This window comes from Ranitomeya imitator, chromosome 3, assembly GCF_032444005.1.
Source record: "Ranitomeya imitator isolate aRanImi1 chromosome 3, aRanImi1.pri, whole genome shotgun sequence".
In the NCBI taxonomy this organism is placed as follows: Eukaryota; Metazoa; Chordata; class Amphibia; order Anura; family Dendrobatidae; genus Ranitomeya; species Ranitomeya imitator.
In genome coordinates this window covers 109,864,762-109,891,755 of record NC_091284.1, presented here as the reverse complement: position 1 = coordinate 109,891,755, position 26,994 = coordinate 109,864,762, and the positions used below count along the sequence as shown (strand labels likewise).

Sequence of the window (26,994 nt, the reverse complement as noted above, 5' to 3'; positions counted from 1 at the left end):
GCCATTTATGATTGGACTCAGCCGACATCTCTGAAGAGTCTGCAAAAGTTCCTTGGTTTTGCTAATTTTTATCGTCGCTTCATCTGTAATTTTTCTAGTATTGCTAAACCATTGACCGATTTGACCAAGAAGGGTGCTGATGTGGTCAATTGGTCTTCTGCTGCTGTGGAAGCTTTTCAAGAGTTAAAGCGTCGTTTTTCTTCTGCCCCTGTGTTGTGTCAACGAGATGTTTCGCTTCCGTTCCAGGTTGAGGTTGATGCTTCTGAAATTGGAGCGGGGGCTGTTTTGTCGCAAAGAGGTGCTGATTGCTCGGTGATGAAGCCATGCGCCTTCTTTTCCAGGAAGTTTTCGCCTGCTGAGTGAAATTATGATGTTGGCAATCGAGAGTTGCTGGCCATGAAGTGGGCATTCGAGGAGTGGCGTCATTGGCTTGAAGGAGCTAAGCATCGCGTGGTGGTCTTGACTGATCACAAGAACTTGTCTTATCTCGAGTCTGCCAAACGGTTGAATCCTAGACAGGCTCGTTGGTTGCTGTTTTTTTCCCATTTTGACTTTGTGGTTTCGTACCTTCCGGGCTCTAAAAATGTGAAGGCGGATGCCCTGTCTAGGAGTTTTGTGCCCGACTCTCCGGGTTTGCCTGAACCGGCGGGTATTCTCAAAGAGGGAGTAATTGTGTCTGCCATCTCCCCTGATTTGCGGCGGGTGCTGCAAAAATTTCAGGTTACTAAACCTGATCGTTGCCCAGCAGAGAAACTGTTTGTCCCTGATAGGTGGACGAATAAAGTTATCTCTGAGGTTCATTGTTCGGTGTTGGCTGGTCATCCTGGAATCTTTGGTACCAGAGATTTGGTGGCTAGATCCTTTTGGTGGCCGTCTCTGTCGCGGGATGTGCGTTCTTTTGTGCAGTCCTGTGGGATTTGTGCTCGGGCTAAGCCCTGCTGTTCTCGTGCCAGTGGGTTGCTTTTGCCCTTGCCGATCCCGAAGAGGCCTTGGACACATATCTCTATGGATTTTATTTCGGATCTCCCCATCTCTCAAAAAATGTCGGTCATTTGGGTAGTTTGTGATCGCTTCTCTAAGATGATCCATTTGGTACCCTTGTCTAAATTGCCTTCCTCCTCTGATTTGGTGCCATTGTTCTTCCAGCATGTGGTTCGTTTACATGGCATTCCAGAGAACATCGTTTCTGACAGAGGTTCCCAGTTTGTTTTGAGGTTTTGGCGAGCCTTTTGTGCTAGGATGGGCATTGATTTGTCTTTTTCCTCGGCTTTCCATCCACAGACAAATGGCCAGACTGAACGAACCAATCAGACCTTGGAAACATATCTGAGATGTTTTGTTTCTGCTGATCAGGATGATTGGGTGTCCTTTTTGCCGTTGGCTGAGTTCGCTCTTAATAATCGGGCCAGCTCGGCTACCTTGGTTTCAGTGTTTTTCTGCAATTCTGGGTTCCATCCTCGTTTCTCTTCAGGGCAGGTTGAGTCTTCGGACTGTCCTGGTGTGGATACTGTGGTGGACAGGTTGCAGCGGATTTGGACTCATGTAGTGGACAATTTGACCTTGTCCCAGGAGAAGGCTCAACGTTTCGCTAATCGCAGACGCTGTGTGGGTCCCCGACTTCGTGTTGGGGATTTGGTTTGGTTGTCATCTCATTATATTCCTATGAAGGTTTCCTCTCCTAAGTTTAAGCCTCGTTTCATTGGTCCGTATAGGATTTCTGAGGTTCTTTATCCTGTGTCTTTTCGTTTGACCCTTCCAGATTCTTTTTCCATCCATAAAGTATTCCATAGGTCATTGTTGCGGAGATACGTGGCGCCTGTGGTTCCATCTGTTGATCCTCCTGCCCCGGTTTTGGTGGAGGGGGGAGCTGGAGTATATAGTGGAGAAGATTTTGGATTCTCGTGTTTCGAGACGGAAACTCCAGTATCTGGTTAAGTGGAAGGGTTATGGTCAGGAAGATAATTCCTGGGTCTTTGCCTCTGATGTCCATGCTGCCGATCTTGTTTGTGCCTTTCATATGGCTCATCCTGGTCGGCCTGGGGGCTCTGGTGAGGGTTCGGTGACCCCTCCTCAAGGGGGGGGGTACTGTTGTGAATTCTGTGATCAGGCTCCCTCCTGTGGTCACGAGTGGTACTGCGGCTTCTTAGTTTCCTTCCTCAGGTGATGAGGTTATGTCGTTAGGTGCTGCTCTATTTAACTCCACCTAGTGCTTTGATACTGGCCTCCAGTCAATGTTCTAGTATTGGTCTTGCTTCCTCCTGGATCGTTCCTGTGGCCTGTCTGCTCAGCATAAGCTAAGTTTTGCTTGTGTTACTTTTGTTGCTATATTTTCTGTCCAGCTTGCTTTATTGGTTTTTCTTGCTTGCTGGAAGCTCTGAGACGCAGAGGGAGCACCTCCGTACCGTTAGTCGGTGCGGAGGGTCTTTTTGCCCCTCTGCGTGGTTGTTTGTAGGTTTTTGTGTTGACCGCAAAGCTATCTTTCCTATCCTCGGTCTATTCAGTAAGTCGGGCCTCACTTTGCTAAATCTATTTCATCTCTGTGTTTGTGTTTTCATCTTACTCACAGTCATTATATGTGGGGGGCTGCCTTTTCCTTTGGGGAATTTCTCTGAGGCAAGGTAGGCTTATTTTTCTGTCTTCAGGCCTAGCTAGTTTCTCAGGCTGTGCCGAGTTGCATAGGGAGCGTTAGGCGCAATCCACGGCTACCTCTAGTGTGGTGTGATAGGATTAGGGATTGCGGTCAGCAGAGTTCCCACGTCTCAGAGCTTGTCCTATGTTTTTTGGTTATTGTCAGGTCACTTTGTGTGCTCTGAACTTCAAGGTCCATTGTGGTTCTGAATTACCTATTCATAACAGCCATCCGTTTCATCCATCGTGCTCTGGATCCGTCGTAAAATAGCGGTCCGTCGTGCAGAGAAAACGTTCATTGTAACGTTTTTTGTGCACGTCGGAAAATCGGTCAGCGACACATCCTGAGCTGCCCGTCGTCGGCTACAATGGAAGCCTATGGACACAGGATCCGTCGCTGACCGTCACACACAGGAATCCACCGATGGATCCAGTTTTTCCCTTCTGAGCATGCCCGGAAGAATTTTCAAGTCACCAAAGAAAGTCTCCCTTTCAAGTCTCCCTCTCTCTCTCGTCGCCAGACATTTAATTCCCGGAATTTCTGTACGACGGATCCGTCATTACACTGGATCCGTCGCACACGTTTTTCCCTATTTTCATGACGTCCATCAATTTTGCTGCACCACGACGGACCACAGAAAACGGAAGTGTGAAAGCACCCTAACGGTCACTTGCTCTCGGGTTTAAGTCTATGAGGGACTCATTCTGGCCTCGTTCTGGCTCTCATAGACTTACATTGAGTTATGACTTCCAGCTAGCCCAACAAACACTGGAGCAATCTGGCAGGTCACAACCTACAGAAGACGACTGGAGCGGAGCTGATAACAGAAGAAAATGGTGGCTAGTGAGTACAATACCAGGGGCAGAGATTAGTGATACCACTCAAATGCTGACATAACTAAATAAAATGAGTGGAGTGGTGCTTTAACAAAATGAAAACTTGAGTTGGTGGTCAGCACTGTCCAATGCCCCATCTTGAGCTGATTACTAGAGGAATGACAGTGATACAATGTACATTTCTATTGACTACAGTAAAAGATACTGTACACAAGCCCTCATGATTTCAGGTGACAGTGATTTTGTGCAGGATATAATGATAATATCCATTTATTTAACCATGCATTATATGATTCTATTACTGGGGAGGGGTCGTCAACATTTTTTCCAGAGAGCCTCCACCAGTTTTGATCTGGTCCTCGGAGCGACAGGCGCCTATGTGTTGCCTCCACCAGTTTTGATCTGGTGCTCGGAGCGACAGGCGCCTATGTGTTGCCTCCACCAGTTTTGATCTGGTGCTCGGAGCGACAGGCGCCTATGTGTTGCCTCCACCAGTTTTGATCTGGTGCTCGGAGCGACAGGCGCCTATGTGTTGCCTCCACCAGTTTTGATCTGGTGCTCGGAGCGACAGGTGCCTATGTTTTGCCATACAACTGTATTTACACCATCCAGCTACATTACAAATTGCCTTTATTTTTATCCCAGTGTTTTCCTGTACAATAATTTTCTTTTTTCCTTATAATATTGCTACACAAGGCTACGCTCCATTTTTCAGAAAGGGATTTTTTTCCCCAAGGATCGTTTTTCACTCTGCTCTTAATGCACCTGAATGCTATAATAATCAGTGAACCAGAGGAAGACATATCTTACTTTCTGTGCCCCTGTATTCACGCTCCCGCACTCCTAGTGCACAGATACAAAGGAGCATCCGGTTCTATCCTGCGTGTGTTTAGTTGGTCTCCTATCATATTCGCTGTGTGTAATCCTTTATACCACAGACAGGAAAGCCAGAAACAAACAGAATGTGGCCCATAACAAGCTAATGCCAGATGGGAGATTGGAGGAGGGAGGGCCAAGGGAAATTTGGCGTAATGAGATTGTCATGGAAACACAAATCTATCTAAGTGCCTTTTTCCTCAGTGAAAAGCACCTGAAGTTAATTTTACCTGTAACACCTTGTGGGGAAAGCTCAGACTCACTCGCTTCAATCACCGGTTGCATTGGTTGTTATTTTTTTCCCCTTTGTGGAATTTGGAAATCCATGATGAAACCATGGTAAGAAGACCCTCTGCTGTGTATTAGCTCCTTACTACTAGTGTGTGTTATTAAATAACCTAACCTTTGGATCATTTGGACTAGTTTTCTAACTTTTTGTGTATTTTAAAAGCCATTTATAGGAAAAGAATTTAGTAATAATCATCCATTTTGTATTGACAGGAAACAGGAGCTGTCCAACTCTTCAGAAGTTACGCTACCCGATCGTCCACTGTCACCTCCGGCCACAGCTCCCCCAACAATGAAGGTAATAGTTAACGTTCTTTTAACCAATCTTGATGATTGATGATGATAATGATGATTTTTATTGTGCAGATGTCTCAGATTTGCTAAACTTTATATAGCAAGAATCTATCAGGCCTTTTATAAGTAGAGTTTTGGGATATTTTTAAGCACATGATGTCGTTCTAGTTTCTAATATAACTTCTTCGGTAATATAATATTAAAAGAATTAAATTATATATTAAAATTGCAATGCAGAAATTCTGGAGACGTAGTTAAATGTGCGCAGCTTTATGTATATATTCAACAGAGTAATAGATAATGTATGGATACGTAGGACGCTATATATACCGACTTCGTAATATGCAAAGAGACTCTTCGCATACCCTAGATTGGCAGAGACTGCCCATTAGTCAGACCTTAAGGAGAACCTTCACCCCTAAGTGTATAATCTCAGTTATGGAAACAGTGTCTAAAACCATGGACTAATATAAGTTTCATTTTGTCTTTTTTCTTGTAGCTTTTCCATAAAATATAAATGTTTACATGCATCCATTAGAGATCCTGTGCTATATACAGTATGCCATGTTAAAGGAGACCATTCTTTCATTTAAGTTATCAGAATAAGCTATCATGTTTGTGCATAACTAGTAAAACTATTTGTGTCCATTAGACATTTTCTATCCTGCATTTTCTCCATTTTTAACCTATGCCGAGTCTATCTTCAATTAATTAGTAATTGACTCTGAATTAGCAGGAGGAGACATCGCTCCCATAAACTAAACACATAGAAAGAGGGTTTTTACTTTTTTCCCTTTCTAAGTACACAGACAAGAGCAGCAGAAGCATACACAGCATTATACAGCAGTACTAAGCTGTGTTGCTGTGATTCCTCCACTGAGAGAAGCTAAATGAAAATGCAGCGCAACCTCTGTCTCCCTGCCTCTACTTGCTTTCCGTCTTGTCTGTCTTGTCTTCAGCAGGGTGGAGTTAAACTATTGTTTTAGAGTGAATGATGGGTTAAGGAGGAGGAGATGATGAATTGGCTCATAAGTGGGTAAAGAAGCTCTATTGTCTGCTATTACAAAGATTGTTATATTTGCCTGTACTATTGATTTATGCAAAGTTTAGTGAAAATAATAGTGGCCATTTAAGCAATTAGTTTATTGAATATTCACAAATTAATGTTTAATTGCTCAACCTTTTCATTCAATGTGGAGAAGTAGCAGATCACTATGGAAGAAATCATCAAAGGCTAATGACTCCTTTAAAAACAAAATCATGAAATATAACATCAGCAACATTCGCACTCTATTGTTCAAGCATTCCTGAAACCAATGAAACCATATTGTATAGTAGATAACAGTATAAAACTGTTAAACTGTAAAGCGCTGTGGAATATGTTGGCGCTATATAAATAAAGATTATTATTATAAAACATTCACTAGCACATAACACCTAAAATTAAGTACAGGCTACACGAGCACCGGGATAGTAACATAACATAGTAACATAGTAACATAGTTAGTAAGGCCGAAAAAAGACATTTGTCCATCCAGTTCAGCCTATATTCCATCATAATAAATCCCCAGATCTACGTCCTTCTACAGAACCTAATAATCATATGATACAATATTGTTCTGCTCCAGGAAGACATCCAGGCCTCTCTTGAACCCCTCGACTGAGTTCGCCATCACCACCTCCTCAGGCAAGCAATTCCAGATTCTCACTGCCCTAACAGTAAAGAATCCTCTTCTATGTTGGTGGAAAAACCTTCTCTCCTCCAGACGCAAAGAATGGCCCCTTGTGCCCGTCACCTTCCTTGGTATAAACAGATCCTCAGCGAGATATTTGTATTGTCCCCTTATATACTTATACATGGTTATTAGATCGCCCCTCAGTCGTCTTTTTTCTAGACTAAATAATCCTAATTTCGCTAATCTATCTGGGTATTGTAGTTCTCCCATCCCCTTTATTAATTTTGTTGCCCTCCTTTGTACTCTCTCTAGTTCCATTATATCCTTCCTGAGCACCGGTGCCCAAAACTGGACACAGTACTCCATGTGCGGTCTAACTAGGGATTTGTACAGAGGCAGTATAATGCTCTCATCATGTGTATCCAGACCTCTTTTAATGCACCCCATGATCCTGTTTGCCTTGGCAGCTGCTGCCTGGCACTGGCTGCTCCAGGTAAGTTTATCATTAACTAGGATCCCCAAGTCCTTCTCCCTGTCAGATTTACCCAGTGGTTTCCCATTCAGTGTGTAATGGTGATATTGATTCCTTCTTCCCATGTGTATAACCTTACATTTATCATTGTCGTAAATAATATTTGCATTAAGAACTCAAATTGTACTCATGATCTTGGTAATAAAAATATTCTGTAGAATCCAAAGTGGCACTATATGCAAAGTATTAGGTTGGGTTCACTTTGCCTTTTAGTCTGTGGTCGTTGGTTTTCTCGGGACTTATCTTGGGAGCCCTGGAAAATGGAATTTGGATGCATACTCTTATGGCGCCATTGACCCTAATGATGCCATCACTGTGTGCTTTATCAGGCATCATTTTAGGCCTTATCCGTCTATTTGAAGAGTGCACCAAAACGCAGTCAACTACTTCATGAAGCCCGAATTAGATATGCCTGAATCCCACTTTCCTAGGTTTCAGATATAAGCCTCAGCAGAGCCACTGACCGTAGGCTAAAACGCATTGTGAACCCAACCTTAATCCCCCCTAAAGGTATAACTGAAATATATCGGTTGTTTTGCTACTGTGAGCCAATGCTCTGATTGTTGGCATAGGATCCCTATAGAGGAAAATGTAAACAAAAGTAATGGATTAAAAATTAGTTATATGGGATTTGATACACATTTTAGATGAGTCCTGTGTTATATGGGCTCTGCGCACTAAAGCAGAGGCATTGTCACAATCCATATGAATGGTGAATGGGATATGCTCAGCGACCCCACTCTTTATGCAGTTTCCACTTCATGGCCGTGTTGTTCATTTTTCATAAACAATTCCACTTTTCAGTAATAACACTTACAGGTGATTGTAAAATATTTAGAAGCAAAGAAATGTCATGAAGTGACTTCTTACATTGGTAACATCCTATTACAGGACCATACCGTTATCAGCGAGCTCATTAAAATGAGACATTTTTTACAATTGGTAGTATAGGCAGACGGCATGGCGAGGGGGATGGATATTATACAACTGTGGCAATGGGACTGAATGGAAAAACCTGAATTCAATGATTACGAGTTGTCATGATACTTTTGTCCATACAGTGTATATTCCCTTTTTGGTGTTACCAGCATCGCCCCTATTATATTAGAGTACGGCAATCCTGGATTACACTCACTGGTGGCTCCAGGTACAAATGCGGTACTTGCACTCTTAATATTTGCTGTGTTGGTATCATATTTCTAGAAGTTTTTTTGGGGGAAAATTGTCTGGAATAGATTTCATTTACAGCTTTATTGCATATGATCCAGTCAGATGTATGTTTAGGAAGATGTAGAATTGTGTAATTCACTTACATATTAAGTGATAGTTTGCTTTACATAAGTCATTAATGCATACCAAACAATTATAGTCATCCCATGGAATATTGCATAAAGGTAATATAGTTTTATACAATATATCATGTGCAGTACATGTGCTTCAAAACTTTATCTACGACCTTCATCATCCTAAGTATGACTTGAGCCAACTAGGCCTGTGCTTAGGCCTATGGGAACAACTGAAGATGGCATCTCGTTGCTATCTACAGCCTAAACTCTTTGTGACACATTACCCACCAATTTCAGAAAGATCAGCTGACCATCTTATGTGCATGGGGTCTTCCAATACTTCCCCTTGATTAGGCATGCTGGATTTTAATATTGGATACTTTTGCTTCCAGGGTAGATAAATCACCACTACCAGAGGCTTGTGGCTTATTCATCTGTGCCCCTTAAAAACACATTGAATTTTCATGTAAATGGGGACATTAAGGAAAATGGCTGTCAGTGGAACTACCTGCTCGGCTGACAGCCTTTGGAATTATATGGACATTGGACACCTAAATGATTGCAACCATTCATGAAATATAGTTATTTTATTCAGTACTAAAAATAAGTAATTATGTATGGTCAGAAATGGCCTTGCCATTTCAGTTTTTCAGAACCCGTAAGCCTAATGTAAACCGATGTTATAGATCACTGCCTAAAACTAACACCATTGTCAGTAATATGCAGTAGGATGTATGTGATTATGGGGCCGAATATGTCCACAGGAAAAGGAGAAGAATGCACAACTTCCCAACTGAATAAATGTACCTCATTTTTCGGACTATAAGACTCACTTTTTCCCAAAAATTTTTTAGTGGAAAACGGGGGTGCGTCTAATAGTCTGAATATACTTACAAGTAGTGTGACTGCAGCAGGAGTCGAGCGATTCTGATGTGGTCCGACGATGCAGGGTAATAATCACACTCCCTTTCCAGGCTGGTGCGGTAGTATTTGGCAGTGCTCTGTGGTGCGGGGGCTCTGCCAAAATTTTGTGACAGCCCGGAGCCCACCGCACTTCCATTGCTGCGATGGGTGGCCTCCAGGAAAATGGTTGACGGAAGCGGCGCATGCGCAGATTGAGATCTCGGCAACGAGATTTCGTCCCGAGATTTCGGTGCCGAAATCTCAGTCTGCGCATGCGCCGCCCCTGGCGGCCATTTTTCAGGAGGCCCCCACATCGCAGCAATGGATCTGCGGGGGCTCCGGGCTTGCACAAATTGTCGGCAAAGCCCCCGCACCATTACCATATATCACAATGACATAAATGTGAATAAGGGCTGAGAACGACTGAGGACTGTGGTTTTAATACTAGAGGAATTTGGGAATTTAATATATGAAATGCTTATTAACAGCTGTGAAACATGCAGGACAGGGACTCAAGCACCTGATTAAGTAACGAGTATTGAGCAGTGGTGAGCACGCTTGCTTATCAATAGTTTTTATTCCTTGTGGTTCTTTATTGAAGACATATAGTACATACTGCACTTTCTATTCTGAAATCTAAACTGGGACAAAGCAAGAATAGCACCTTGTCGGGGATATAGCCCTAATAAAAGTCTGATACACAAATCTGTCAGAAATTGTTCTTTAACAAAAATTTCCTAATAAGGTGTTTGGTGCACCCAATCTTGTTTTTTTACTTATCTTCTACCTCCTTTGGTCCCTATAAAGCCAGAGCTGTCAATCAAGGAAAAGGTGGGTGGTAATAGATGGAAAACAAGTAGTTAGAAGGTGCACTAAAGTGCTCAGCCATGCCAAGGTTGTACTGAACACCTCAATAGCATATTTAACTTAGGAACAATTTTTGGAAAACAAAGCAATGGATTTGGCCACTAGAAGTTCAACTTTTGTTAGGTGAATGTCCCCTACAAAGTGCCATGCTTGCCTTAAATAGTCATTTTGAGCTTATAGATTCCCTGAAAGAATCAATATATGCTACCTCGTAGAAGATCAGTATTGGGTATTGGCAGAAATTAGCTTTTAAGATTTCTATTATTCAACCAATTAGGAAATTATAAACTTGATAAAAGTTACCCACAAAGATCCCAAATTTTACAAAAGCTCGAAAACTTCCATAAAACATCTCCTTCATCAAGAACCTTATGTAACGTCTCCTCATTATCTGGACCTAGTCCATTATCCCCTTTCAGGTAGGAGTGTGAATACAAGAAGACAGCATGCTTGGTATTCTAATTGGTGACATATTGGTATTTTGAGTTGGAGCTACAGTAATATTAGGGAGCAAAGCTAAAGGGAATATGTAAGTAAGATTCAGTCCCCCAAACTGCTCATATGGTTGTGCTGCTCTCTGGAGGATAATGTCATCCATGCATTTACTGATATGATCTGTTTCTCCCTGACTGAAAAAAATCACTTTTTTAATTAATGAATCTTAAAAGCTCTGGGCGTGATCACAGCACTTCCCAAGCCTCTGCCTCCCTGGCTCCATTCTCTGCCTCTCCTCCCAGTGCTTGACTGACAGCTCACAGGTTGTGAGGTCAAGACTTCCTGAATATCTATGCCATGTACTAAATTCACGATATTCACTTATATAATTATTTGGCCATAAGAAATTTTAGTCATTGTGCTTGTTATTTTCTGCTTTTACTTTACTATAAAGCATTCTCACCATGTACTGCTTAGACGTTACGAGATTTGTAGTCATGCCAAGATATTCCACCATAAAAGCTAGTCACAGCTTTCCCATTCCTAATCTTCATTTTCTTAAGAAAAAATATCTACAGTTCATCAGGTTAAGTTTTGATGTGTAGTTCAAGCAGTTCCAGAGCTCACTACAAAGCTTCATCATACAATGACTTACTCACCAAAGTCTGATATGTAGCTCACGTTACTTGAGGCACTGGAGACTACACAGCAGTCGGTGAGTTGTCTCCAAGACACAAGCAGTACTGTCATCTTAGTCTGGGAAATGACATTTTTGAGGTCCTGAACATTTTTTATCCTGCCATAACCACACAACTTATCACAATAAATGTCATCCTGCCACTCTGCCAGATATTAGTAGGCCAGAATAAAAGACAGAGGACATGAACAAGATGTATGTAGGAAAGTGTAATACAGGCAGCAGGATCTGTCTGGCATTAATGTCTTACAGAAAACACATATACACACATATGTACATATATACAGTTGAAACCAGAAGTTTACATACACTATATAAAAAGACACATCTGCATTTTTTTCTCAATCTCTGACATGAAATCGGAATAAACCTTCCACAAGCTTCTCACAATAATTGGTTGGAATATGGGCCCATTCCTCCTGACAAAACTGGTGTATCTGATCCAGGTTTGTTGGCCACCTTGCTCACACCGGCCTTTTCAACTTTGCTCATACATTTTCAATAGGATTGAAATCAGGGCTTTATGATGGCCACTCCAAAACATTGACTTTGTTATCCTTAACCCCCCCCCCTTAACCCCCAAGGGTAGTTTGCACGTTAATGACCGAGCCAATTTTTACAATTCTGACCACTGTCCCTTTATGAAGTTATAACTCTGGAACGCTTCAACGGATCTTGATGATTCTGAAAATATTTTGTCGTGACATATTGTACTTCATGATAGTGGTAAAAGTTATTTGATATTACCTGCGTTTATTTGTGAAAAAAATGGAAATTTGGCGAAATTTTGAAAATTTTGCAATTTTCCAACTTTGAATTTTTATGCCCTTAAATTACAGAGATATGTCCCAGAAAACACTTAATAAGTAACATTTCCCCCATGTCTACTTTACATCAGCACAATTTTTGAACCAATTTTTTTTTTTGTTAGGGAGTTATAAGGGTTAAAAGTTGACCAGCAATTTCTCATTTTTACAACACCATTTTTTTTAGGGACCACATCACATTTGAAGTCACTTTGAGGGGTCTATAGGATAGAAATTACCCAAGTGTGGCACCATTCTAAAAACTGCACCCCTCAAGGTGCTCAAAACCACATTCAAGAAGTTTATTGACCCCTCAGGTGTTTCACAGGAATTTTTGGAATGTTTAAAAAAAATGAACATTTAACTTTGTTTCACAAAAAATTTGATTCAGCTCCAATTTGTTTAATTTTACCAAGGGTAAATGGAGAAATTGGATGCCAAAAGTTGTTGTGCAATTGGTCCTGAGTACGATGATACCCCATATGTGGGGGTAAACCACTGTTTGGGTGCATGGCAGAGGTCGGAAGGGAAGGAGCGCCGTTTGACTTTTCAATGCAAAATTGACTGGAATTGAGATAGGACGCCATGTCGCGTTTTGAGAGCCCCTGATGTGCCTAAACAGTGGAAATCCCCCACAAGTGACATCATTTTGGAAAGTAGACCCCCTAAGGAACTTATCTAGATGTATTGTGAGAACTTTGAACGCCCAAGTGTTTCACTACAGTTTATAATGAAGAGCCGTGAAAATAAAAATTCTTTTTTTTCTACAAAAATTATTTTTTAGCCCCCAGTTTTGTATTTTCCCAAGGGTAACAAGAGAAATTGGACCCCAAAAGTTGTTGTCCAATTAGTCTTGAGTACGCTGATACCCCATATGTGGGGGGAACCACTGTTTGGGCGCATGGCAGAGCTCGGAAGGGAAGGAGCGCCGTTTGGAATGCAGATTTAGATAGATTGGTCTGCAGGCGTCACATTGCATTTGCAGAGCCCCTGATGTATCTAAACAGTAGAAAACCCCCACAAGTGACCCCATACTGGAAACTATACCCCCAAGGAACTTATCTAGATGTGTTGTGTGAACTTTGAACCCCCAAGTGTTTCAGCACAGTTTATAACACACAGCCTTGAAAATAAAAATTCTTTTTTTCCACAAAAAATATTTTTTAGCCCCCAGTTTTGTATTTTCCCAAGGGTAACAGAAATTGGACCCCAAAAGTTGTTGTCCAATTTGTCCTGAGTACGCTGATACCCCATATGTGGGGGGAACCTCTGTTTGGGTGCACGGGAGAGCTAGGCAGGGAAGGAGCACTGTTTTACTTTTTCTACCTAGAATTGGCTGGAATTGTGATCGGACGCCATGTCACATTTGGACAGCCCCTGATGTGCCTAAACAGTGGAGACCCCCCAATTCAAACTGAAACCCTAACCCAAACACACCTCTAACCCTAATCCCAACCCTAACCATAGCCGTATCCACACCCCTAAGCCAAACACGCCCCTAACCCTAATCCTAACCACACCCCTAACCCCAACACACCCCTAACCATAATCCCAAAAATAACCCTAACCATACCCCTAACCCTGACACACCCCTAACCCTAATCCCAACCCTAATCCCAACCATAAATGTAATTGTAACCCTAACTTTAGCCCCAAACCTAACCCTAACTTTAGCCTCAACCCTAACCCTAACTTTAGCCCCAACCCTAACCCTAACTGTAGCCCCAACCCTACCTGTAGCCCTAACCCTAACTGTAGCCCTAACACTAACTTTAGCCCCAACCCTAACTCTAACTTTAGCCCCAACCCTAAGTGTAGCCCCAAACCCTAACTTTAGCCCCAACCCTAACCCTAACCATAACCCTAATGGAAAAATGGAAATAAATACATTTTTTTAATTTTAGTATTTTTCCCTAACTAAGGGGGTGATGAAGGGGGGTTTGATTTACCTTTATTCCGGGTTTTTTAGTGGATTTTTATGATTGGCACCTGTCACACAATAAAAGACGCTTTTTATTGCAAAAAATAGTTTTTGCGTCTCCACATTTTCAGAGCTATAATTTTTCCATATTTTGGTCCTTAGAGTCAAGTTATGTCTTGTTTTTTGTGGGACAAGTTAACGTTTGTATTGGTACCATACTCGGGCACGTGACATTTTTTGATCGCTTTTTATTCCAATTTTTGTGAGGCAGAATGACTAAAAACCCGCAATTCATGAATTTCTTTTTTTTTTGGGGGGGGGGCGCGTTTATACCATTCCGCATTTGGTAAAATTGATAAGGCAATTTTATTCTTCGGGTTAGTACGATTACAGCGACACCTCATTTATATTTTTTTATGTTTTGGCGCTTTTATACACTAAAAACTATTTTACATAAAAAATTATTATTTTTGCATCGCTTTATTTTGAGGACTATAACTTTTTTATTTTTTCACTGATGATGCTGTATATGCAGCTCATTTCTTGCAGGACAAGATGACGTTTTCAGCAGTACTATGTGTAATTATATCCGTCTTTTTGATCGCGTATTATTCCACTTTTTGTTCGGCGGTATGATAATAAAGCGTTGTTTTTTGCCTCTTTTTGCCTTACGGTGTTCACTGAAGGGGTTAACTAGTGGGACAGTTTTATAGGTCGGGTTGTTACGGATGCGGCGATACTAAATATGTGTACTTTTATTGTTTTTTTTTCTTTATTATTTAGATGAAGAAATGTATTTATTGGAACAATATATTTTTTTTTTCTTTATTTAGGATTTTTTTTTAATTTTTTTACACATGTAAATATTATTTTTTTACTTTTTTACATTGTCCCTGGGTGGGACATCATGCTATAGTGTCAGCGATCTGACATGCAGTGCAGGGAGGCTTCCCGGTATCTGCTCTCAGCAGGTGCTTGCAAGCCACCTCCTTGCAGGACCTGAAAGGAGCCCCGCGGCCATTTTGGATCCGGAGCCTGCAGGGAGGAGAAGCGCGAAACAACGCAATCACATCGCATTGTTCCGAGGGTCTCAGGGAAGCACGCAGGGAGCCCCCTCCCTGTGTGATGCTTGCCTATGCCGCCGGAATGCTGTGATCATGTTTGATCGCAGTGTTCTGGGGGTTAATGTGCCAGGAGCGGTCCGTGACCACTCCTGGTTCATAGTGCCGGATGTGAGCTGTAATAATCAGCTGACACCCGGCGGCCCCCCATGAGCGCAGCTAGACGTACTATCCCGTCCCTGGGAATTAAGTCCCAGGTCACCTCGACGGGATAGTGCATCATATGGGATTAAGGGGTTAAGCCACATTGTTACATTGTTACTTACACAGCTTACACATATGAACACACACTTATCTAAATATATACTGTAGTGCAGCGGGGTTGGTGCAGTGTGACAGACAGGCAGCGACCTACGAAAGTTCAAAACAAACGTGTTTTAATGTCCAGAACTTACAAAGTAAACAGCACACGGTATCCTCCAGAACGCAGCCAGGAATCAAGACAGTCCGTATCCAAGACCAGTTGCCCAAGACCAAACTTACCATATATACTCGAGTATAAGCCAACCCGAGAATAAGCTGACCCCCCTAATTTTGCCACAAAAAACTGGGAAAACTTAATGACTCGAGTATAAGCCTAGGGTGGGAAATGCAGCAGCTACCGGTAAATGTCAAACGTAAAAATAGATACCAATAAAAGTAAAATTAATTGAGACATCAGTAGGTTAAGTGTTTTTGAATATCCATATTGAATCAGGAACCCCATATAATGCTCCATAAAGTTTATGATGGGCCCCATAAGATGCTCCATATTAAAATATGCCCCATATAATCCTGCATAAAGGTTAATAATGGCCCCATAAGATGCTCTATACCGACACTTGCCCCATACAGTGCTGCACAAACGTTATGGCCCCATAAGATGCTCTATACAGACACTTGCCCCATTATAGTGCGGCACAAACGTTATGGCCCCATAAGATATTCCATACAGACATTTGCCCCATTATAGTGCTGCACTAATGTTATGGCCTCATAAGATGCTGCATACAGACACTTGCCCCATATAGTGCTGCACAAATGTTATGACCCCATAAGATGCTCCATACAGACACTTGCCCTGTTATAGTGCCACACAAACATTATGGCCCCATAAGATACTCCATACCGACACTTGCCCCATATAGTGCTGCACAAATGTTATGGCCCCATACAGACACTTGCCCCATTATAGTGCTGCACAAACGTTATGGCCCCATAAGATGCTCTATACAGACACTTGCCCCATTATAGTGCTACACAAACGTTATGGCCCCATAAGATATTCCATACAGACATTTGCCCCATTATAGTGCTGCACTAACATTATGGCCTCATAAGATGCTCCATACAGACATTTGCTTCATATAGTGCTGCACAAATGTTATGGCCCCATAAGATGCTCTATACAGACACTTGCCCATTATAGTGCTGCACAAACGTTATGGCCCCATAAGATACTCCATACCGACACTTGCCCCATATAGTGCTGCACAAATGTTATGGCCCCATACAGACGCTTGCCGCATTATAGTGCTGCACGAATGTTATGGCCCCATACGATGCTTCATACAGACACTTGCCCTGTTATAGTGCTGCACAAACGTTATGGCCCCATAAGATGCTCCATACAGACACTTGCCCTGTTATAGTGCTGCACAAACGTTATGGCCCCATAAGATACTCCATACTGACACTTGCCCCATATAGTGCTGCACAAATGTTATGGCCCCATACAGACACTTGCCCCGTATAGTGCTGCACAAATGTTATGGCCCCAGAAGATGCTCCATACAGACACTTGCCCCATTTGCTGTTGCTGCGATTTAAAAAAATATCACATACTCACCTCTCCATCACTCAGGCCCCCGGCACTTGCTATATTCACCTGCACCTCATTCCGGCACTGCTCCATCTTCAGCGTCTTCTGCACTGATGTTCAAGCAGAGGGTGCGCACTAACCACGTCACCGCGCCCTCTGACCTGAGCGTCACTGCAGAAGACGCTAAAGACGCAGCGGCGCGGGAACGGGGAGCAGGTGAATATCGCGCAGTGCTGCGCTCCCCTCCCTGCTATACTCACCTGCTCCTGGCGCTGTGCAGTCCCTGCTTCCCCACAGCTTCTTCCTGTACTGAGCGGTCACCGTTACCGCTCATTACAGTAATGAACATGCGGCACCACCCCTATGGGAGGTGGAGCCGCATATTCATTACTGTAATGAGCGGTACCATGTGACTGCTCAGTACAGGAAGAAGCTGGGGCGCCAGAAAGCCAGGGAAGTGCAGGGACTGCGCCAGTAGTAGGTGAGTATAATTAGACAGCCCCCACTCCCCCTGCCCTGCCGACCCCTGGGTATGACTCGAGTATAAACCGAGAGCCCAAAAATGGCCTGAAAATCTCGGCTTATACTCGAGTATATAGGGCCCTTTTATTTTGCACTGCAGTCACAGCTATATCTGTGACTGCAGTGCACTCCAGCGGTCTTCATACGCTTCTGTGCGCATCCTGGGAGATACATAGCGACCCTCGCATATAACACCTGTCACTGCCTCACAATACTTATACAGCATACTCTTAAACCCATATATATACTGTATATATATATATATATATACTAGCTGAAGAGCCCGGCGTTGCCTGGACATAGTAAATATCTGTGGTTAGTTATAGCACCTCACTTCTCTTATTTTCCCATCACGCCTCTCATTTACCCCTCACATCTCTCATTTCCTCCCTTACACCTCTCATTCCCCCCTAACACTTGTAATTTCGACCTCACATCTGTCATTTTCCGATCACTCCACTATTTTCCCTCACTCCTCTCATTTTGCACTGACACCTTTTCATTTTCACCTCACACCCCTCATTTTCAACTCACACCTCTCATTTTCCCCTCTGTATATACATGTTTGTCATCTCCCTTATATATAGTATACACCTGTATGTCATCTCCTGTATTTAGTATATACCTGTATGTCATCTCCCCTGTAAATAGTATATACCTGCTGTATGTCATCTCCTCCTGTATCTATAATATAACGCTGGGAGCGTCACTCTGTCCGAAGCCTCTATAGACTGCGTAAGCGCAAGCGCCGGCGCAGTCTGGGCCTCACAGAGCGACGCTCCCGGGAGATCGCGGTGTGCGTTCACACTGAACGCACACCGCGATCTCCACCGCAGAAGCAGGGACCGCCAGGAGGGTGAGTATCGGCCTATATTCACCTGTCCCCGTTCCATCGCTGAGCGGCGCCATCTTCCCGGTCTTCGGTCTGTGGCCTTCAGTTCAGAGGGCGCGATGACGCGCTTAATGCGCGCCGGCGCCGCCCTCTGACTGAACAGTCACAGCCAGGAGACCGGGAAGATGGCGGCGCTCAGCGATGGAACGCCGGACAGATGAGTATAGTAAGTGCTGGGGGGCCTGAGCTGGCGGCGATACCGGCACCTGACCCCCACAGCGCGCCGGTGTCCCCGCCTGCTCAGGCCCCCCAGCACTCGGCGCCGAGCGGGTCAGAGGCAGTATGGGGACGCAGGATGCAGCAGCACATAAGGATGGGGACGCAGGATGCAGCAGCACATAAGGATGGGGACGCAGGATGGAGCAGCACATAAGGATGGGGACGCAGGATGGAGCAGCACATAAGGATGGGGACACAGGATGCAGCAGCACATAAGGATGGGGACGCAGGATGCAGCAGCGCATGACAGGATGGGGACACAGGATGCAGCAGCACATAAGGATGGGGACACAGGATGCAGCAGCGCATGACAGGATGGGGACGCATGATGGAGCAGCGCATGACAGGATGGGGACGCAGGATGGAGCAGCACATGACAGGATGGGGACGCAGGATGGGAGCAGCGCATCACAGGATGGGAGCAGCGCATCACAGGATGGGGACGCAGGATGGGAGCAGCGCATGACAGGATGGGGACGCAGGATGGGAGCAGCGCATGACAGGAAAGGGAACGCAGGATGGAGCAGCGCATGACAGGATGGGGACGCAGGATGGAGCAGCGCATGACAGGATGGGGACGCAGGATGGAGCAGCACATGACAGGATGGGGACGCAGGATGGAGCAGCGCATGACAGGATGGGGACGCAGGATGGAGCAGCACATGACAGGATGGGGACGCAGGATGGAGCAGCACATACCATGATGGAGACAATATACCAATATAAATGCTCGCCACCCGGGTGTAGAACGGGTTCAATAGCTAGTATAGTATATGCCTGTAAGTCATCTCTTCTGTATATACTATATATCTGTATGTCATCTCCTCCTATATAGTATATACCTTTATGTCATCTCCTGTATATAGTATATACAGTTAGGTCCATATATATTTGGACAGAGACAACATTTTTCTAATTTTGGTTATAGACCTTACAACAATGACTTTTAAACAAAACAATTCAGATGCAGTTGAAGTACAGACTTTTAGCTTTCATTTGAGGGTATCCACATTAAAATTGGATGAAGGGTTTAGGAGTTTCATATCCTTAACATGTGCCACCCTGTTTTTAAAAGGACCAAAAGTAATTGGACAATTGACTCCAAGGCTATTTCATGGACAGGTGCGGGCAATCCCTTTGTTATGTCATTCTCAATTAAGCAAATAAAAGGCTTGGAGTTGATTTGAGGTGTGTTGCTTGCATTTGGAAGGTTTTGCTGTGAAGTGAACATGCGGTCAAAGGAGCTCTTTATGCAGGTGAAACAAGCCATCCTTAAGCTGCGAAAATAGAAAAAACCCATCCGAGATATTGCCACAATATTAGGAGTGGCGAAATCTACAGTTTGGTACAACCTGAGAATGAAAGAAAGCACTGGTGAACTCATCAATGCAAAAAGACCTGGGCGCCCATGGAAGACAACAGTGGTGGATGATCGCAGAATAATCTCCATGGTGAAGAGAAACCCCTTCACAACAGCCAACCAAGTGACCAACACTCTCCAGGAGGTCGGCGTATCAATATCCAAATCTACCATAAAGAGAAGACTGCATGAAAGTAAATACAGAGGGTTCACTGCATGGTGCAAGCCACTCATAAGCAACAAGAATAAAAAGGCTAGACTGGACTTTGCTAAAAAAACATCTAAACAAGCCAGCACAGTTCTGGAAGAGCATCCTTTGGACAGATGAAACCAACATCAACCTCTACCAGAATGATGGAAAGAGAAAAGTATGGCGAAGGCGTGGTACAGCTCATGATCTAAAGCATACCACATCATCTGTAAAACACGGCGGAGGCAGTGTGATGGCTTGGGCATGCATGGCTGCCAGTGGCACTGGGTCACTAGTATTTATTGATGATGTGACACAGGACAGAAGCAGCCGAATGAATTCTGAAGTATTCAGAGACATACTGTGTGCTCAGATCCAGCCAAATGCAGCCAAACTGATTGGTCGTCGTTTCATACTACAGATGGACAATGACACAAAACATAAAGCCAAAGCAACCCAGGAGTTTATTAAAGCAAAGAAGTGGAATATTCTTGAATGGCCAAGTCAGTCACCTGATCTCAACCCAATTGAGCATGCATTTCACTTGCTAAAGACTAAACTTCAGACAGAAAGGCCCACAAACAAACAGCAACTGAAAACCACCGCAGTGAAGGCCTGGCAGAGCATCAAAAAGGAGGAAACACAGCGTCTGGTGATGTTCATGAGTTCAAAACTTCAGGGAGTTATTGCCAACAAAGGATTTTCAACCAAGTACTAAAAATTAACATTTTATTTAAAATTATTGAATCTGTCCAATTACTTTTGGTCCCTTTAAAAACAGGGTGGCACATGTTAAGGAGCTGAAACTCCTAAACCCTTCATCCAATTTTAATGTGGATACCCTCAAATGAAAGTTGAAAGTCCGAACGTCAACTGCATCTGAATTGTTTTGTTTAACATTCATTGTGGCAATGTCTATAACCAAAATTAGTAAAATGTTGTCTCTGTCCAAATATATATGGACCTAACTGTACCTATGTCATCTCCCCTGTATATAGTATATACCTGCTGTATGTCATCTCCTCCTCTATATACCTATGTGTCATCTCCTCTTTTATATAGTATATACCTGTGTGTCATCTTCTCCTGTATATAGTATATACGTGTGTCATCTCCTCCTGCATATAGTATATACCTGTAAGTAATCTCCTCCTGTATATAGTATATACCTGTGTGTCATCTGCTCCTGTATATAGTATATACCTATGTGTCATCTCCTCCTGTATATAGTATATAACTGTGTGTCATCTCCCCTGTATATAGTTTATACCTGTGTGTCATCTCCCCTGTATATACATAGTAACATAGTAACATAGTTAGTAAGGCCGAAAAAAGACATTTGTCCATCCAGTTCAGCCTATATTCCATCATAATAAATACCCAGATCTACGTCCTTCTACAGAACCTAATAATTGTATGATACAATATTGTTCTGCTCCAGGAAGACATCCAGGCCTCTCTTGAACCCCTCGACTGAGTTCGCCATCACCACCTCCTCAGGCAAGCAATTCCAGATTCTCACTGCCCTAACAGTAAAGAATCCTCTTCTATGTTGGTGGAAAAACCTTCTCTCCTCCAGACGCAAAGAATGCCCCCTTGTGCCCGTCACCTTCCTTGGTATAAACAGATCCTCAGCGAGATATTTGTATTGTCCCCTTATATACTTATACATGGTTATTAGTATATACCTGTGTGTCATTTCCCCTGTATATTGTATGTACCTGTATGTCATCTCCCCTGTATATAGTATATACCAGTGTGTCATCTGCTCCTGTATATAGTATATACCTGTGTGTCATCTCCCCTGTATATAGTATATATGTGTGTGTCATCTCCTCCTGTATATAGTATATACCTGTATGTCATCTCCTCCTGTATATAGTATATACGTGTCATCTACCCTATATATAGTATATATGTGTGTGTCATCTCCCCTGTATATAGTATATACCTGTGTGTCATCTCCTCCTGTATATAGTGGACCCGTAGAATCGCCGGTGTGGGCGCGAAACGGCTGTTGTCCTCTCCCCCGCTCACCTCCTCTATTTTGTCTCCCCCGTGCCGTGAAGATGGTCTCACGTCTGCTTTAATAAAAGGTAAAGCCTGCTTCTCAGGATCGGTGAGTGTTGCCACGTCTCTCTTCATTTCTGCTCTGTATATAGTATATACCTGTGTGTCATCTCCTCCTGTATATAGTATATACCTGTGAGTCATCTCCCCTGTATATAGTATATACCTGTGTGTCATCTCCCCTGTATATAGTATATACCTGTGTGTCATCTCCTCCTGTATATAGTATATATCTGTGTGTCATCTCCTCCTGTATTAGACCTCGTTCACACGTTATTTGCTCAGTATTTTTACCTCAGTATTTGTAAGCTAAATTGGCAGCCTGATAAACCCCAGCCAACAGGAAGCCCTCCCCCTGGCAGTATATATTAGCTCACACATACACATAATAGACAGGTCATGTGACTGACAGCTGCCATATTTCCTATATGGTACAGTTGTTGCTCTTGTAGTTTGTCTGCTTATTAATCAGATTTTTTTTTGAAGGTTAATACCAGACTTGTGTGTGTTTTAGGGCGAATTTCATGTGTCAAGTTGTGTGTGTTGAGTTGCGTGTGGCGACATGAATGTGGCGATTTTTGTGAGATGAGTTTTGTGTGGCGACATACGTGTAGCAACTTTTTGTGTCGAGTTGCATGTGACAGGTTAGTGTAGCAAGTTGTGTGCAGCAAGTTTTGCGCATGGCGAGTCTTGCGCGTGGCGAGTTTTATGTGTGGTTTGTTTTGAGTATGTGCAAGTTTTGTGTGAGGCAACTTTTGCATGTGTTGCAACTTTTGTGCATGTGGCAATTTTTCTGCGTGTGGGGAGTTTTCCATGAAGTTAGTTTCACACTTGTGGCGAGTTTTGCGTGAGCCTAGTTTTGCACGTGGCATGTTTTGTGCGTGGCGAGTTTTGAGCGGCGACTTTTGTGTTTTGACTTTTATGTGGCGAGGTTGGTGTATGTGTGGTGAAATGTGTGCTGGGGGTGGTATATGTGTTCAAGCACGTGGTAGTGTGTGGCACATTTTGTGTGTGTGTTCATATCCCCGTGTGTGGTGAGTATCCCATGTCGGGGCCCCACCTTAGCAACTGTACGGTATATACTCTTTGGCGCCATCACTCTCACCCTTTAAGTCCCCCTTGTTCACATCTGGCAGCTGTCAATTTGCCTCCAACACTTTTCCTTTCACTTTTTCCCCATTATGTAGATAGGGGCAAAATTGTTTGGTGAATTGGAAAGCGCGGGGTTAAAATTTCACCTCACAACATAGCCTATGACGCTCTCGGGGTCCAGACGTGTGACTGTGCAAAATTTTGTGGCTGTAGCTGCGACGGTGCAGATGCCAATCCCGGACATACACACACACACACACACACATACACACACACACACATACACACATTCAGCTTTATATAGTAGATATACAGTACACACACACACACATATTTAGTATATACATATACAGCAGGGTTGCCAACTTGACTTTATTTTTATTTTTTCTGGACAGCTTATCAAATAATCACGGACAGACAACATTTTTTATGAACACATTGGAAAACCATGATAAATCAATATGATTATCAGTGATACATGTCTATAGCCCATAATTTTGATATGAGACATCAGCTGCATTCCCTGTAAACTGTATAATGATAATTACAATCAAAATAATCTGTATAAGTTTCTTCAGCATCGCCTTAAATTTCGTTATGAACAGGTAAAAAAGTGCCCTATTTTTATGGACTGGAATTTTTGGACGGTTGGCAACCCTGGTATTAGTTATAAGCCCAGTCTTTGCACCTCAGAGTTACATATCACACGATATAAAAAACCTTTACATGTAATCTGTAACCTCTATTTTTAAGGCTCTCTAAGGGACACTTTAATAAGGCTCCTGCATTATTACAAGTGCAGTTTAATTGCTTTTGCAGTAAAGTGAATTACCAATGATGAAAGTGTTAATATTAGATCCTGCATCTGTAATAGCCACTGTAGAAACCATGACAACTGTTACAAAGTCATAAACAAGTGTGATAAAGAAGATTCCATAATAGAAGGCCGCTCTGCCATGATCAGCGACATTACTGATGTGCCTGAGGATGTTGAGCTTCACCACCCCACATAATGTGCCGACCATGGTAAAATTTGGACGCTCTAGCAGGGAAATGGGTTGTCTTCTTTAGACACCCCCAGGGCATAGAAAGGTAACAGATGGGGTCCACAAGACAGGATCACCTTCTGTAACCCTCTATAAAGAGCTGCTCTCCTTTGGGAGTTCATGGACAAGCCTTTAACTTTCATGGGTGCTGTGTTGGGAGGGAGGAGGAAGGGGGTATTTATTCTATTAGGGATCATCTGTTCTGAATAATTTCTGTAACCAAGTGTCCAACTTCTTGAGAGTTGGCCCTGGATCTGTAAGGGAGAAGTGGTTCATCCACCTGGGAATCAGATCAGCCAAATTCATTTTAGCAGCCAATGTGGTGACAGATCTCTCCCACATCCGGTTTATCACATTTATAGTCTATATTTGTTAAGTTGTTCTCTTTAATTCTGGTAAATTGTACAAATTGCAAAATTCTGCAGTTCCATCTGTTATACAGTATATCGGCACTAACTCTCTAAGCCCAAGGGAAGGGCGATCCCCCAGCCATGGTTCCCTAGAGGTTTCCACCACAGGGTTTTTTTCCTTTCCTGAGTGCTGGGGGGTGACTCTCCGTGAGTTGGGGGTTGTGCCATTTTCGGTGTCATGAATTTTAAATAAAGTTGAGAACATTTGGCACCTAATTGAGATGCTTTGCGTATTTATTTAGTGTGCGTCTGTCTGATTCATTTGGTTTGTGAGTCGGGGGTCCATCACATATCACAGAGTCAAACGGCTGGAGATCTGCCAAATCGCACATGACCCTCATATATTCAATAGGTACGGTTTGCCTGAGGTGTTGTCCCTGCTCTAATGATGATGATGGAGAAGAGGAGACAAGCATTATAGCACAGCGCCTGGACATGTGCTCTCATAATTGGAAGAAAGACTTTTATTACAGCAGGATTATAAGTAGATTGGTCAGCTATACCGGTAACTTCTGTGGACTGAAAAGGATAGGTCTGCATGCCAGATGGTTACAGGAACACATGGGCTACTTGCACAGTGAACAAGTCTGTATGATCATGTTCACACACCACCAAGAAACCTGAAGACACAAAAGAGAATAGTAAAACCAAAAACACTCAGTTTGAAAAAATGTTGCAATAATCCGCAAGTGCTAGTAAAAGATGTAAAAAACAGGGTATTTGGTTGATATGTTTTTTGCAAAAAATGTATACTAAGCTGCTCTACCAATCTTCACGGTATACCCTTATCAGAGCAGTCCTAACTAATGTATGCAATCCCTATCTGATGTATTTAAAAACCTGATCATCTGTATATAACCTGTGTGAACAGGGTTCAGAGAGGAAAAATCCATGTGTGCATACAGGGTAGAACAGCTTTTGTGCAGATAGCCCAAGAGGAGTGGTGGAACTCCCCAGTCTTGTAGACACAAGAGAACAATTATGGAAACAGGAACACATGGGCTACTTGCACAGTGAACAAGTCTGTATGATCATGTTCACACACCACCAAGAAACCTGAAGACACAAAAGAGAATAGTAAAACCAAAAACACTCAGTTTGAAAAAATGTTGCAGTAATCCGCAAGTGCTAGTAAAAGATGTAAAAAACAGGGTATTTGGTTGATACGTTTTTTGCAAAAAATGTATACTAAGCTGCTCTACCAATCTTCACGGTATACCCTTATCAGAGCAGTCCTAACTAATGTATGCAATCCCTATCTGATGTATTTAAAAACCTGATCATCTGTATATAACCTGTGTGAACAGGGTTCAGAGAGGAAAAATCCATGTGTGCATACAGGGTAGAACAGCTTTTGTGCAGATAGCCCCAGAGGAGTGGTGGAACTCCCCAGTCTTGTAGACACAAGAGAACAATTATGGAAACAGGAACACATGGGCTACTTGCACAGTGAACAAGTCTGTATGATCATGCTCACACACCACCAAGAAACCTGAAGACACAAAAGAGAATAGTAAAACCAAAAACACTCAGTTTGAAAAAATGTTGCAGTAATCCGAAAGTGCTAGTAAAAGATGTAAAAAACAGGGTATTTGGTTGATACGTTTTTTGCAAAAAATGTATACTAAGCTGCTCTACCAATCTTCACGGTATACCCTTATCAGAGCAGTCCTAACTAATGTATGCAATCCCTATCTGATGTATTTAAAAACCTGATCATCTGTATATAACCTGTGTGAACAGGGTTCAGAGAGGAAAAATCCATGTGTGCATACAGGGTAGAACAGCTTTTGTGCAGATAGCCCAAGAGGAGTGGTGGAACTCCCCAGTCTTGTAGACACAAGAGAACAATTATGGAAACAGGAACACATGGGCTACTTGCACAGTGAACAAGTCTGTATGATCATGTTCACACACCACCAAGAAACCTGAAGACACAAAAGAGAATAGTAAAACCAAAAACACTCAGTTTGAAAAAATGTTGCAGTAATCCGCAAGTGCTAGTAAAAGATGTAAAAAACAGGGTATTTGGTTGATACGTTTTTTGCAAAAAATGTATACTAAGCTGCTCTACCAATCTTCACGGTATACCCTTATCAGAGCAGTCCTAACTAATGTATGCAATCCCTATCTGATGTATTTAAAAACCTGATCATCTGTATATAACCTGTGTGAACAGGGTTCAGAGAGGAAAAATCCATGTGTGCATACAGGGTAGAACAGCT

At 42.9% G+C, this 26,994-nt stretch overlaps 1 protein-coding gene across 3 annotated transcripts in view; it reads left to right on the top strand.

The window, feature by feature from the left end:
- RAP1GAP2 (RAP1 GTPase activating protein 2) overlaps nucleotides 1-26,994 on the top strand; it is a 1,157,994-nt gene that overhangs the window by 747,163 nt on the left and 383,837 nt on the right. For all 3 annotated transcript variants that reach the window (XM_069761272.1, XM_069761274.1, XM_069761271.1), the window contains one exon: nucleotides 4,843-4,927. In XM_069761272.1, the coding sequence (XP_069617373.1) occupies nucleotides 4,843-4,927 (85 nt within the window). The remainder of the gene's footprint in view (nucleotides 1-4,842; nucleotides 4,928-26,994) is intronic.